At 38.0% G+C, this 15,144-nt stretch overlaps 1 protein-coding gene across 3 annotated transcripts in view; it reads right to left on the bottom strand.

The window, feature by feature from the left end:
* Nucleotides 1–15,144, bottom strand: part of Ppp4r1 (protein phosphatase 4 regulatory subunit 1) — a 70,188-nt gene that overhangs the window by 19,885 nt on the left and 35,159 nt on the right. For all 3 annotated transcript variants that reach the window (XM_090353517.1, XM_090353519.1, XM_090353518.1), the window contains one exon: nucleotides 7,158–7,684. In XM_090353517.1, the coding sequence (XP_090209643.1) occupies nucleotides 7,158–7,684 (527 nt within the window). The remainder of the gene's footprint in view (nucleotides 1–7,157; nucleotides 7,685–15,144) is intronic.

Below are 15,144 nucleotides of genomic sequence, written 5' to 3'. Positions count from 1 at the left end.
CTGAAAACAATTTCTAATGTGGGGAAATCATTAGTCCTTCAAGAGTAAAAGTAGAACAGTATGTTTTCATGAGATTAAAAGTGGTCATCCACTAATGTACATTATTCTGCATTAGTATGGAAAGGATAAATGCTATCTAGATGTGAGAGGCATCTCCAGTTTATTAAAAGGGGTCAATTTCAGTGTAAGTTTACTACATTTTGGTAGTTTATGAGTCAAACTAATAAGGCTTACTTACTAAGCTATTTTATCAGAAGAACAGTCACACAAATCCTGCCAACATAAAACAATGGAATTATAAAAATTTTGTGGCAACTTGTTTTATACTATTTATTTTATTCTGACCTAATCCTTTTTCTTTTTTTGCCAGTCGTGGGCTTTAGCTCAGGGCCTGACCACTGTCCTTGGACTTTCTCAAGGTTAGAGCTCTACCACTTGAGCCTCAGCACCACTTCCAGCTTTTTTCTATGCATGTGGTACCAAGAAATCGAACCCGGGTCTTCGTGCATGCTAGGCAAGCACTCTACCACTAGGCCAAACTCCCGGCCCGTGACCTAATCCTTTTTGAAAATGAAATTAGTACACTTTCCTGAAACACAGGGATCCTGTGTAAGTAATAACTTGCTTTCAGGAATCAAAAGGACAACTTACTGTGTGGTGGTTGCTAAATCTGGATATCAGTATTGACTCTTCCTTATAAAGGAAATTCAAAACCAAAAGAAAATAAAACAAAAATTCTGCCAGGCACTGGTAGCTGTGATCCTAGCTACTCAGAAGGCTGAGATCTGAGGATCACAGTTAAAGCCAGCCACAGCAGGAAGGTCCAGTTAACCAGCAGAAAAAAAAAAACTCTGAGTAGAGCTTTGGTTCAATTATAGAACATCAACCTTCAGTAAAAAAGCTAAAGGGGCGTGGCCTTGTCCTGAGTTGGAGCCCTAGTACTGGCACTAGCTAAATACATTTAAAAAAAGCATTCTTCCTACCCCTCAGAAACTATTTCATATAAAATATTACTTAGCACTTATTCCAAGTGAGAATTCATACAGATATGCAAAATATAACAATATTAAATTTAAATTTCTTAAAACAAAATAATCAGTAAAGGTTTAAGGTAACTTATTAATATGTTGCAGCATTTACAGAATTTCTAAGTATAGTACTTGGCACAGGCATGCAAAGTACTCACATGAGGAGATCCTGTTCTAGTAGGTCACTCTTAAATAAGAAAAGTGCTTGTGGAATATCTTTAACTGTTTTCAGAAGTTCAGCTACAACTATTTAGATCACTTTAGCTCTCCATTTTGGGATCTTTCAAGTTTCCCAACCAAAGCAAACAGTACTCAAAGCAGACTATCCAGAAAATGTTCTGTGCTACAGCAGTGTATGCACATGAAGGGGGTCTCAGATGCTCTGAGCTATGATAGCAATTCTGTGCCTTTCACAGAAGATGTCTAATGTCACAACTCAAGGTGGACTAAACACTTTACTTTTGTTCATATGAATCCTTATTTGAAATCTATATGTTTCATAAAAATTTTCATGAACTGTTATGAACATGCTTTCTTTAGAAAACTGATATAAAATGGAGAAACCATCCAGGACCCAGGCGGAATCATTAGGACACTTGACCCTGAAAATTCTCTAGTCAGAGAAAGGAAGCAGTCTTATAAACAGAAGTTACTACTGAAATTTCAGCAGGATATAAAGTACTATCAGGAGAGTTGTATAAAACAGAATACACATATCTCTGTCAAAATCTGCCTTTTTGTTAATATAGAAAATGGAACTCTGGGACTCAAGTTATACAGTAATGTATTTGTGAGCAATATGTTGCTGGTATTTGGAGACCCAGGTGTTACTATGGGACAGCTGATTTCTCCCCTAAGTTCAGCGAGTATCAGATACAGTGTCATTACTATCAACCTCACTATTCTAATTCACTGTGTTTAATTCCACCGATACATGGAAAAATGTTCAGAGAGAAAAATCAGGCAACTCAATTGTTTAGGGGACATGAGCCTGCCAAATAAATCTTGCTTATTTAACCACAAATTTTATGATGAAATACAGTCCATTCAGAAATGGAGCTACTTGGAAATCTCATAACTTCACAATCTTCCAACTCTCACATTGTTAGGAAATTCCTAGTATTGATACCATTTTTCTAACGAGGACTGTTAAAAAGGCCTCTTTCTTTACCTGGACTTGACTGGAAAGAATTTACTTTTTTTTTTTTTCAAGAGCAGTGCACATGCATGAATCTATGAATCTCCCTGTGCTGGACTAAGCTGGTAATTGGGAACTCTGCTCAGTACTGACCCTACGTCAATGGGCCTTGGATCAGTGTTGAATCTGGTCACTGTAAAGGTCAGAATTTAAAACCACTAACAAAGAAGAAAGACCTCAAATTCCCTCAGAAAGTCTTTCAGGAAAGCATATAATTCTACCTGTGTTTTTCTATGTTGGATCTAGGCAAGAGATTGCTATACAAAGGATCTATAAGATCAATTGTATTCTACAAATGACAAGACTTTCCCTACCACCCCCACCCCAAGAACAGTATTTCATTGTAGCCTATTAAAACACAGTTAATATTCATGACTAAAACTCACAAGAGGGAAAAAAAAATCCATGCTCAAAGAAAGGTAAAACTTTGAAAGACTGAAGCAAATGCTGACTTGGGAGAAATAAAACATCTTAAGTCTTGTTATCATTTCCTATAACACCTCACACAGCAACTAGAAAAGGAGATACAAAGGCTAAATAAACCAGTTTTGATGATGTGCCCTAAAACCACTTATTATTTACTAATTTTTTGCCAGTCTTGAGGCTTGAACTCAGGGCCTGAGCACTGTCCTTGGGCTTTCTCAAAGCTAGAGCTCTACCACTTGAGCCACAATACTACTTCTGGCCTTTTCTGTGTATGTGGTACCGAGAAATCAAACCTGGGTCTTCATGCATGCTGCTAGGCAAGCACTGTTACCACTAACCACTAGGAAAAACTTCCAGCCCCTTAAAATCACTTTATTTATTTTTTTGCCAGTTCTGGGCCTTGAACTCAGGGCCTGAGCACTGTGCTATGGCTTTCTCAAACCTAGGGCTTTACCACTTGAGCCTCAGCACCGCATCTGGCTTTTTTGTATGCATGTGGTACTGAGAAATTGAACCCCAATCTTCATGCATGCTAGGCAAGCACTCTACCACTAGGCTAAATTCCCGGCCCCTAAAACTACTTCTTTAGATAGACAGTTCAACTCAGCCTGTGAGTCTCCATCCTTTCCTATTTTACTATCAAGAAAAAATTTATAAGGCAATGTAATTTTAGTATACATCTGTCAGATGTTAATTTTTAGTATTATTTTTGAAAGTTTTGCCTTTGAAAAATATAGACACTTTTTGATAGCCCCATAATGCTAGAATGGGAAAAGGAAAATGAATCCAAACTTCATGTTTACCCCTCGCAATTCAAAATACCTCCTAACACAAAGGAAAATTAGAATAGTTGTTTAATCTGTTAATTTAAACATGTATGAGTTCATATTTCAATATCAAATGCTTTAGAACCATGCAGTCTAAGAAGCAAACCGAACAGTGCCATTACTTCCTTCTGCTTATGGCAGACCCTACTGTCTCATGTGCCACTTAGTATCCAAGTATCACACTGTAAGTGCTCTTGAAGGCTGAGAGTGTCACCTGGTTCCTGTTGTGTATATTTAGTACCTGGTTCACAGCAGCTGCTCCACAAGTACTGCTCAATGAATAAATGCCTTGCATCAATGGATAGCTGCTCAAGGTATCATTGACAGAATAATGTGACACATTTAAACTACCGTAAGTACTAAACTACAAAAAAGCTAAAACATAAGACAGTATATTCACATTAAAATTCAGCTGTCAAGCCTTATATGTGGAACAGAACTAGCAGATATTATAAGAACCTCAGAGTAGGCTTAAAAACTAGCTAGCAGAGGCCAGGAGCTTGGCCTAATGGTAGAGTTCTTGCCTAGGATACATGAAGACCCAGGTTCGATTTCTCAGTACCAGACATAGAAAAAGCTAGAAATGGTACTCTGACTCGAGTAATAGAATACTAGCCTTGAGCAAAGAGTGCCCAAAGACAACACCTAGGCCCTGAGTTCAAGCCCCAAGATTGACAAAAAGTAAAAATAAAAATGCAGCTATTAAGCTGGGCGTGGTGCCTCTTGTCTGTAATCCTAGCTACTCAGGAGGCTGAGATCTAAGAATCACAGTTCAAAGCCAGTCTGGGCACTAAAGTCCATGAGACTCTTATCTCTAACCACTAGAATACCGGAAGTAGAGCTGTGGCTCAAGGGGTACGGTGGTAGCCTTGAGCTGAAGAACTTAGGGACAACACCTAGACCCAGAGTTCAAGTACCACGACCGACCAAAAAAAAGAAAAGAGAAGAAAAAAAGAAAATGAAGTTATTAAAGTATGCCAGACTTAATAAAACTTAAGTTGGTAAGTAATAAAACTTAAACAAAAGCTCAAAGTTGTGAAGACTGCTTGATGGTAACTGTGGACATCATTGATGGTAATTCTCTGTGCTCATTTCTCATTCAAAGGATAGGAGAAAATGAAAGAGAAGCAGCAAAACTTTAAAGCAGATTTCAGTTAGGATTCTAGCTTGCCAAACAAGATAAAATCCTCAGTGCTTGCCTCTATAACCGTATTGTCATGAAAGATACACAAACTAGGTGAAAGGAGAAAAATTCCACAACTGAGGAATGAAGAGAGTAAAGCTGTAAAGTTTCATTAAAAAAAATTTATCTAAACAATAATCTAACCTAATGAAACTAGAGCACGAGATAAGTCAGGTCCAAATGAACAAAAGACGCATAGTATCCTTGATATGTGGATATTAGATCCAAACAGTACAAGAGAGATGACTCAATATTGGGTACCCAAGATTTTGGACATAGTCCTGGAGATATAAACATAACTACATAGACATAAAAATCTATGATGAGATATATGCTCTACAGACATAATGTTATATAGATATATATCTATGACATACAAACTATGTCATAATTATGTTCTAAAATCTATATGCCAGTGATTGCATATAGATTCCCTTCTTGAATACTTGTTTGTTAAACATGGTATCTGAAATATGATATAAAAATCAGTGTTAATAAAATATTAAAAAATAATAATAATAGGGCCAGGAGTTTGGACTAGTGGTAGAGTGCTTGCCTAGCATGCATGAAGTCCTGGGTTCAATTCCTTGGTACACATACATAGACAAAAGCTGGAAGTGGTGCTGTGGCTCAAGTGGTTGAGCTATAGCCTTAAGAAAAAAAAAGTCCGAAGACAGTGCTCAGGCCCTGAGTTCAAGCCCCATGACTGGCAAAAAAAAAAAAACCTAAGCTGGACACTTGGTGGCTCATGATTGTAATCCTAGCTACTTGAGATTTGAGGATCTCGGTTCAAAGCCAACCTGGGCTCTAAAGTCTGTGAGACTATTATCTCCAATTAATCACTAGAAAACCAGTTCAAGCCAATAATCAAAATAATAATAATCATCATCATCTAGATGGCAAGTTGAGGCTGAAATCAGGAGAACTGAAATTTGAGGTCAATACAGCAGCCAAGTCCCTGAAATTTCACTTCTAAGCAAGGTATAGTACATGTACTGTGATCTTAAGATTGACAGGAAGCAGGTGGATTATAGAAAGTGAGGTTCTGTCTCAAAAATAACCTGCAGATAGCCTTGAGAAAGGCCAAAGACAGTATTCAGGTTCTGAGTTCAAGCCCCAGAACTGGCAAAAAAATAATTAGAAAAATAATAATAACCTGCAGAAAAGAGTGCTTGTGGCACTCTCAAGTGTAAGCCCTGAATTCAAATCTCAGTACCACCAAAACCAAACAAATAAAAATAATGTACAGTGAGGGGAAAAAAAAATTCATAAAATAAAGGAAAGCCGGGCCCTGGTGGCTCATGCTTGTAACCCTAGCTATTCAGGAGGCTGAGATTTGAGAACTGTGGTTCAAAGCCAGCCTGGGCACAAAAGTCTGTGAGACTCTTATCTCCCATTAATCACCAGAAAATGAAAAGTGGCACTGTGACTCTAGTGGTAGAGCACTAGCAGGGATAGCACTCAGGTCCACAGCCTCATGACTTACAAAACCCAAAACAACACACACACACACACACACACACACACACAAAAAGGCCAGGAGCATAGCCTAATACCACATACACAGAAAAACTCAAAAGTGGTGCTATGGCTCAAGTGGAAGAGTGCTAGCCTTGAGAAAGCCCAAGGACAGTGCTCAGGCCCTGAGTTTAAGCGCCAGTACTGGCAAAATAAGATTAATTAGTTAAAAGTGAACTAATTAATAGTTTAGAAATTTTCCATTTTGGGGGCCAGGAGTATAACCTAGTGGTAGAGTGCTTGCCTAGCATGCACAAAGACCCAGGTTCAATTCTTTGGTACCAAATACACAGAAAAGCTGGAAGTGGTGTTGTGGCTCAAGACAGAGCTTTAGCCTTGAAAATGCTCACGGACAGTGCCCAGGCCCTGAGTTCAAGCCCTAGGACTGGCGAAAGAAAGAAAGAAATTTTCTGTTTTAGAATAAATGAGATAAAATGTCTAGGTAATTAAAAAAAGACTTGACAAGCTAGGTACTGGTGGCTCATGCCTATAATCCTATCTACTCATGAGGTTGAGATTTGAGGATCATGGTTCAAAGCCAGCCTGGGCACTAAAGTTGGTGAGACTCCATCTCCAATTAACCACCAGAAAACCAGAAGTGGTGATGTGGTAGGGTGATAGCCTTGAGATGAAGAGCTCAAGGACAGTGCCCAGGCCCACAGTTCAAGCCCCATGCCCGAAAAAAAAAAAAAGACTTGACAGTTCTGAGTTTTCAAAATTTATTTTTTGTCTTTTGTTTTGTTTGTTTTAAAAAAGTATATTTTCAGCGACTAGGAACAGAATCATCAGGAAGACAGGAATTCCTACAGTGACCAATCTTCAATAAATTTCCCTAAAAGTAAAGACTGATCTTGCCAACCCTTTAAGAAAAAGAAAAAAGAAAAGGCAACTTTTCTGGGGACAAAATTTTTTTAATGCCAATTTTTTTTTTCAATCAATTTTAGAATAAAGAACAAACTCGCCTATCTCTTCCATACCTTTAACATCTGGATCGTCAAGGTGGGGCTCCAGGTTTTCTATCATTTCTTCTAGTTCCTTCCTAGTGGCCATGGTGATGTTTGGAGAGCCTGACATGGGAACTTCCAGTGCTTCCTCTGTTCTCTCTGGGCTGAGACTTCTCCCAGAGTCCTCCTGGAGTTCTCTATCCAGATCAATTGCAGGAAGAGGAGTCCTCCAGAAATGGAAAGAGTTGTATAATTCCTGATCTAAGGGAGTGGAATCTTGTGAACTGGTGCCAAGCTCTGGATGGAATGAAGGTTGGTAGTTTCCAGGTTTTTTATCATTCTCATGACTTGTTGCTTCCTGATGAGATTCTGAAGACAAAGTACAAAGTAAAGCGCCATCCACTGGAATGCTTGTTTCACCTGAAGAGCTCTTGAATGCTTCTGCAGCACCATCTTCCGGCATGTTTTCCAGTTGATCACTGGAACTGGACGCACTGAGATCTGGAGTAACAGCTTCTGGCTTGACCTGTCCTTCCCCTGGGACATCTTGACTGCAGATCCTTATTGTTTTATTTGGAAAAATAAAAGAATAAAAAAATTACTGAAAAAATCAATGAAAGACATTACATACAGCGTTTAGACACGCTAAGTACTAAAAATTATCCATACAACTTGAATAGTTTATGCATATTACTCCTAATGCTTCTTTTTCCGTCAGTTATTCTGTGTTCAGAGATATAAACACCAGCTGAGCATAAATGCTACATATACATGCAAGCAATATTATTAGTTGGAAAATGTAACAATGTGATAATTTCAGTAACAGTAGGAAAAAATAAATTCCTACAATGCCTTTTAAGATACATACATTTGTTTAAAATTATTTGATTTTTAGGATTTGTATTGCCACTATGCTTTAAGGTAAAAGCTGAGAAGGATTCTATGCTTATAAAAAAAAGAGGAAAGGAAAAAAAACTCTATTATCTCACAAAATGTATTACAAATCTGCTCAAGAGAAAATAGAAGATTTCTTCTTCTGCAATTTCATCCCTATTCCCAGAAAAGTTCCTCAAAAGGAATAATTTAGCTGGTAAATGGTACACATTCCTAATTAAAGTCCATTGATAGAAGCTGCCCATTAACATAAGTCTACTGTTTATCTGTCAATTAAACTCAATGAAATTTAACAAGCACTTAGTGAGCATCTACTAGGAACCAGGAAGTGATATTAGGTTTGAGGATTTCAATGCAAATGAGATTATAATTAGAGGCAAACAAAAGACATGAAAAATAAGTCAATCATTCCCAGAGTAGTGAGTAAAAAAACTTGTCCACAGGCCTTAGAGGAAATGACATGAATTCTATTTAGAAGAACCATGTTTAGGAGGCCAAGGGAAGGAAAAGTATTCAAAGAAATAGCATACAAAGAGAAGAACTAATAAAAGGATAGCCATTCTAAGCAACAACGATTTCAACAGCACTAGGAGAAGGAAATGATGGGCAACAGAAATATATTCTTTTTGCAAGATCATTCTAAAATCAGTACCTACAACAAGCTGAAGGCTAAGACTGGCTGTAGAAATTCCAGACAAATGAGAGATCATCAAAAGCAGTTTAATGAAAATGGTAATACATTCATGTTTGGATGAATTGAATCTACTTCTAGTATATGGTATATTATCAGGTGATACATTTAAGAAAACTTTTAAAACACACACACACACACACCCTAGTTAAAAGGTCATTCAAAGCCAGAGGGCACTTGAAGCACCTTAGCATTATGACTGAATTGTAACATTCCTACCAATAAAATCATTTTGTTAAATTTTGTCTAACAAATATAAACTTACTAGTAAGTTTAAACTTTAATTTCACAGTATGTTTTTTTTGTCATTAAGAGAAACTACAGGGGCTGGGAGTTTGGCCTAGTGGTTAAAGTGCTTGCCTAGCATGCATGAAGACCCGGGTTTGATTCCTCGGTGCTGAGGCTCAAGTGGTAGAGCTCTAGCCTTGAGAAAGTCCAAGGACAGTGCTCAGGCCCTGAGCTCAAACCCAGGACTGGCAAAAAAAAAAAAAAAGAGAAACTACAAGATAGAGAAAAAGGTTGCTGTGAAATTAAGTTCCAGGAGGGATTACTTATGTGTGGATTTAACCTATTTACACACTAAATGCTGTAAATTACTATTTTTTTTCTGGACTGGGTAATTGTCAGAGCAAGACCAATTGGCTAAACATCAAGATTCTAATATTCCCAATGGTCAGACTTCTGAATGCTATTGCACAAAACCAACATGATTTGGAAACTGGGGAAAACTGTGATCTGCACAATACTTCTAAGAGATTCTGAAACAGGAGACATTAGAGAGTAGGTAAAAAAAATTCTCTCAAACAGCACCTTTAGGTTGGGGCTGGAGTAGTGGTAGAGTGCTTGCCTAGCATGCATGAAGACCTGGGTTAGATTTCTTGGTACCACATATTTAGAAAAAAATTAAATAAATAAATTGGTGCTGTGGCTCAAGTGGTGGAGCTCTAGCCTTGAGAAAGCCCAAGGACAATACTTAGGTCCTGATTTCAAGGCCCAGGACTGGCAAAAACAACAAACAAACAAACAAACAAAAACACGGGGTTCCAGAAACAATAAATTAAAGAAAGTTTGGACAAACAGGACTGCACTAAACTGCAGAGCTTCTATATGGCAAAGGACATAGCAAGCAAGTTAAATAGAAAGCCCACACAGTGGGAGAAGATCTTCACTAACAATACAACAGACAAAGGCCTCATATCTAAAATATATCTACAGCTAAAAAAAAATGAATCTCTCAAAAACAAATCTTCAAAGAAACAATCATCCCATTAAAAGATGGGCCAAAGACTTAAAGAGAGTCTTCTCTGAAGAGGAAATAAGAATGGCCTATAGACACATGAAGAAATGCTCAACATCTCTGGCCATAAAAGAAATGCCAATCAAAACAACTTTGAGATTCTACCTCACTCTAGTTAGAATGGCCATCATCAAGAAATTTAATAGCAACAGATGCTGGAGGGGATGTGGCCAGGAGGGATCACAACTCCACTGTTGGTGGGAGTGCAAACTCATTCAATCACTATGGAAAGCAGTTATGGCAGTTCCTCAAAAGACTAAACATTGATCTCCCCTATGACCCAGCAATTCCACTCTTTGGCATTTACCCAAACATCCAGAAATGAGGACATACTAAATCCACTAGCACAGCGATGTTCATTGCAGCACTATTTACCATAGCAAAGATATGGTACCAACCCAAGATGCCCTTCAGTAGATGATTGGATCAAGAAGATGTGGCATTTATACACAATGGAATTCTATGCTGCCATCAAAAAGAATGACACTGCCCCATTTGTAAGGAAACAGGAAGACTTGGGGAAAAAAATCCTATTAAATAAAGTAAGCCAGACCTAAAGGAACATAGGCTCCATGGTTTCCCTCATTTGTAATAATTAGTACACATCTAGGGCTCTCCTAGCAGAGGATTACAATAGCTCAAAATCTAGATTCATAGGTCATATAGGATGAGACCAAATGAAAGGATCTCTAGGATATGGAAACAAGAGCTATATAATGTGTGATTGTTGTTCTTAATGTACTATGTTATTTCTCTTCTCTTTTGTTGCCCTTTGGTTAATCTCATAGTGTTAGTGTATCTGACTTTGTCACTTGGTATATTGTATATACATTTATTTGTTTATTTGAAATAGGAAAGGGAAGGGGAGGAAAAAAGATGATTGGGAGGGGGTGGGGGGAAGGAAATGGGGACGAAAACAGGAGAAGAGGTATCAAGGTGTGAGAAGTAATGCACCTACTATCTGGCGAACGTAACTGTAAACCCTCTATACACTACCTCAACAAGAAAAAAAAAGCACTGGGTTCCCTGGACGCTGAAGGCTCACATTTGAAATTCCGGCTACTCAAGAGTCTTTGAGATATGAGGATCATGACTGACAGCTAGCCCAAAGCAAGACACTTTTATCTCCAATAAACTACTCAGAAAAATCTAGAAGTGGTGTTGTGGCTCAAACAGCAGAGCACTAGCCTTGAGGAAAAAAATCTTAGGGACAGAACATAGGCCCTGAGGTCAAACCCCAGAACCGACCACTCTCCCACTTCCCCCAAAAAGGAGTGAATTCTAAGAAGGAAAAGCAGAGAAAACTCACCTTGGAAGGACACACCTTCCAAGTACTGTACTATGAATTAATTAAATGGAGTTTTGGCAATGAAGTCCCTTCAAATTTATGGCAACAGCATTTACTTGTATAGCTGGTATTAAGCTCAATGAACAAAACCTAGCCCAAGTTACTTAAGGTTTCTGAGATCTATGGTTTTTAAAATAACTCAAAAACATTTTGAGAAGGGGTATCAATGTGTGTAAAGTAATGCTCCTATCTGGCGAATATAACTGTAACTCCTCTATTAATTACAATTAAAAAAATAACTCATTCAGGACATCAATCATGTTACAGAGACCCCGTGAAGAAGCCACCAGAAACAAAGATGAAATGATATGGGTCTACAGCCTACTGCATGACATATACCAAGATATAACTTAAAAGACAGGATTAAAGCTTAGTATGATAGCCAGGTGTGGTGGCTCATGCCTGTAATCCTAGCTACTCAGGATACTGAGATCTGAGGATCGAGGTTCAAAAGCAGCCCAGCACTGCAGTCCATGACACTCTTATCTCCAATTAACCACTAGAAAAGTGGAAGTGGCACTGTGGCTCCAATGATAGGGTGGTAGCCTTGAGCTGAAGCCCTCAAGGGCAGCGTCCAGGCCCAGAGTTTAAGCCCCAGGATAGACAAAAAATAAAAAAAATTAGTATGAGGAATGGCAGAAGAAGGACAAGAGAGAACAGTGGATGGTGAATATAATAATATATATACATGTATAAATTGAAACTTATTAATTTGTATGATTACTATCACTAATGAAAAAGAGAAAATAAGAGGCTGGAAGTTTGGGCTAGTGGTAGAGTGCTTGCCTAGCATGCACGAAGACCCAGGTTCAATTCCTCAGTACCACATACATAGAAAAAGCCAGAAATGGTGCTGTGGCTCAAGTGGTGGAATGCTAGCCTTGAGGAAAGTGCAAGGACAGTGCTCAGGCCTAGAGCTCAAGCCCCAGGACTGGCAAAAAAAATAAATAAATAAAATTGTATGATAGCCGAGCGCTGATGGCTTACTCCTATAATCCTAGCTACTCAGGAGGCTGAGATCTGAGAATCAAAGTTTAAAGCCAGCCCAGGTGACTCTTATCTAAAATTATCTGAAGAGCTTAAAGCCCAGGCCCAGAGTTAAAGGCCCACAATGGACAAAAAAAAAAAAAAATTAATACGCTAGTGAAGATGTGACCAAAAAGGAACCCTAATGCACTGCTAGAAGGAATGTAAACCTATTCAAGCAGTCTAGAAAGCAGTACAGTGATTCCTCCAAAAAAAAAAAAAAAGCCATAGAACTACCCTAGGTCTACTCAGCAGTTCTAATCCTGGGCACCTGTCCCAGGATACAGTAAAGCCATCAGCACAACCATGTTTACTACAGCACTATTCACCATAGCCAAGGTATGGAATCATACAGATGCCCCTCAACAGACAAATGGATCAAGAAAATGTGATATGTATACACACACACAGGAGCACATATACAAGGGAATTTTACTCATTCATTAGAAAGAATATTATATCTGGAAGAACCTGAAAAAAAATTATGTGAAGTAAATCAGGCCTCAAGAGACAAAGGTTGAACATATTCCCACTTTTTAAGACAGAAGTAGTATATAAACGTCTAACTGAGTATGTTTGGTGGTAAGCAAGTGTATACAAATGTATTAACTGAAATATGGTAGATTCAAGGGAGAACTCCAATGGTGTAATTGCTTAGAAAGGCAAAGTCAAAGTTCAACAATATAAACACTAGGAAATGAATGCCTGAAAGGGGGAGAATGAGACCCCGGGCAAAGGAGCAAACAAAGAGAAGGGGCAGGATGTAGTCAACAAGTCAATGCATATACTATAAAATTAAGAAAAGTGAGGGATGGTGGGAGGGGTGGCTGAGAACGCTGAAAGGAGTGACACAGATCAAGATGCACTGCATCCAATAAACTGCTTTGCTAAAAGTGGCAATTCTTTTGTACAACTACTATGAGATAATAAAATTTAAATAATAATAATAATAATGATCTAAAATCATTGACAACCAAGGAAATAAGTTCCAAGTTTCCTGGATAAGTCAAAAGAAGGATTCTGGAAGGTAATGAACACACTGTCATGTTGTTAAGAGGGTACAGACTGAACGTGATGTCTTTCTAAAAGAAAGCAACAAGAGGCAAAGAGAACCAAACCAGCACAGGGTAGTCAATGTAACTTTCAAGAAAGATAAAAGAGAACGCTTACACTTTAAAAACCTAACTGTTTTACTCTGCTTGGGTAAGTAGCCTTTATCAGCACTTGCAAAGAAGCATTAATAAAGTGACTTAGGGTATCTGAAAGACAAAGCTGATAATCGTCAGAGATTAACAATCAATAAACACATTCTTGAGGACTATATGACTTTCAGCCTCAGGTGAAACACTATACTAAGTAATGGAGCAAAACCAGTATCAACAGCTTATATTATAAGGTATTGGGTTTGAGAAATCTTAATTCTAGAAAAGCTTGAGTACAAGAACCAAGTTCTATTTACAGCATGTGGTTCATAGTAGGTGCTCAGTTACTTTTTGCACAATCAATCAATAAATCATTGTCAACAATCAGACAGTTTTATGACACCCTAAAACCAAAAGCCAGTATAGTATTTCTGGAAGGCTAACCAAGCCAATCGTTCTGAATTTTACCAATATATAGGACTAGCTCTTTATCAAGCTAGACAGTTAAAAGTATTTAAAAGCTTTTTATAATACTTAATGACAATTTCTTTCTTATCCAGAAACTCTTTCTCTTCACCATACCATTAACAAGTCAATAAAGTATAGTACTATAATGAAAATCCAACACTACAAACATTGACTTAACAACAAGGGGTACAAACAAGGTATACCTCATTACAATGAAAAACACTAAAGGAATTAAATTATCTTTAAATAGCTTTTCCATAGTGCCATATACTGCCAGTCAGCAAGCTTGGCCTTAGTAGGCATACAAACTTTTTATCAATAAAGTTTTCTTGGAACACAGCCAAGCCATCCTTTACAACCTAATGGCTGTTCCCACACTACAAAGGCAGACCCTTTGTAGTAACAATGAAAATTTTACTATCTGCCTTTTCCCCTCCAAAGGGTGCAGTCCCCTACCTGACATTAATACCTTGTAATTCACAATTTTCTAAATACACACTTTCCAAATTGCAAAGTAAAAGTTATTTACGTCTTCAGAGAAGTTGACAGTAAAAACAACAAAAAAAGTACACTAACTTTAAAAGTGAAAAACATAACATTTCCACCCCCCTCATCATTTTTGCCAAATTCCTGTCAAAAGAACTGACAGAGTTCTGGGAAGACAAGGTTAAAGTGATTTTTCTTCCTTTACAAAAAACAGTACCTCAGGTTTGTTTGGCTATTCAGCAGGAGAGTAGGAGAACGGGCAAAAAGGTAAAACAAGGCAGCAGAGAAGAAAGGAAGAACTGCCAAATCAAAACACCAAGAAAGCAAATAGCACAGTACCAAGACCTACAGAAGAAAATGTTCATTAGCATCATCATAAGGGAGGGACAAGAAACTACGGTAACTCAAGCATTACAGTAAAGACCATTCCAAAACCATGTGCTCAAACTATCTCCCATGAATAATTACAGAAGTTTATTTATGCACATTTCCTGTGCTCCAAATTAGATCTAAATAGTTTTTCCTCTAAATATATGATTATAATTTCTAAGGATGAAAATTCAAGTTTTTAATGCAAATTTTGAGGGGAGGGGCTGGTCATGGGGTTTGAACTCAGGGCCTTGGCGCTGTCCTTCCACTCTTTTGCTCAAGGCTAGCATTCTACCACT

This window comes from Megascapheus bottae, chromosome 19 (assembly GCF_031878675.1).
Source record: "Megascapheus bottae isolate mThoBot1 chromosome 19, mThoBot2.hap1, whole genome shotgun sequence".
NCBI classification, from domain to species: Eukaryota; Metazoa; Chordata; class Mammalia; order Rodentia; family Geomyidae; genus Megascapheus; species Megascapheus bottae.
This window is presented reverse-complemented; position numbering and strand designations above follow the sequence as displayed.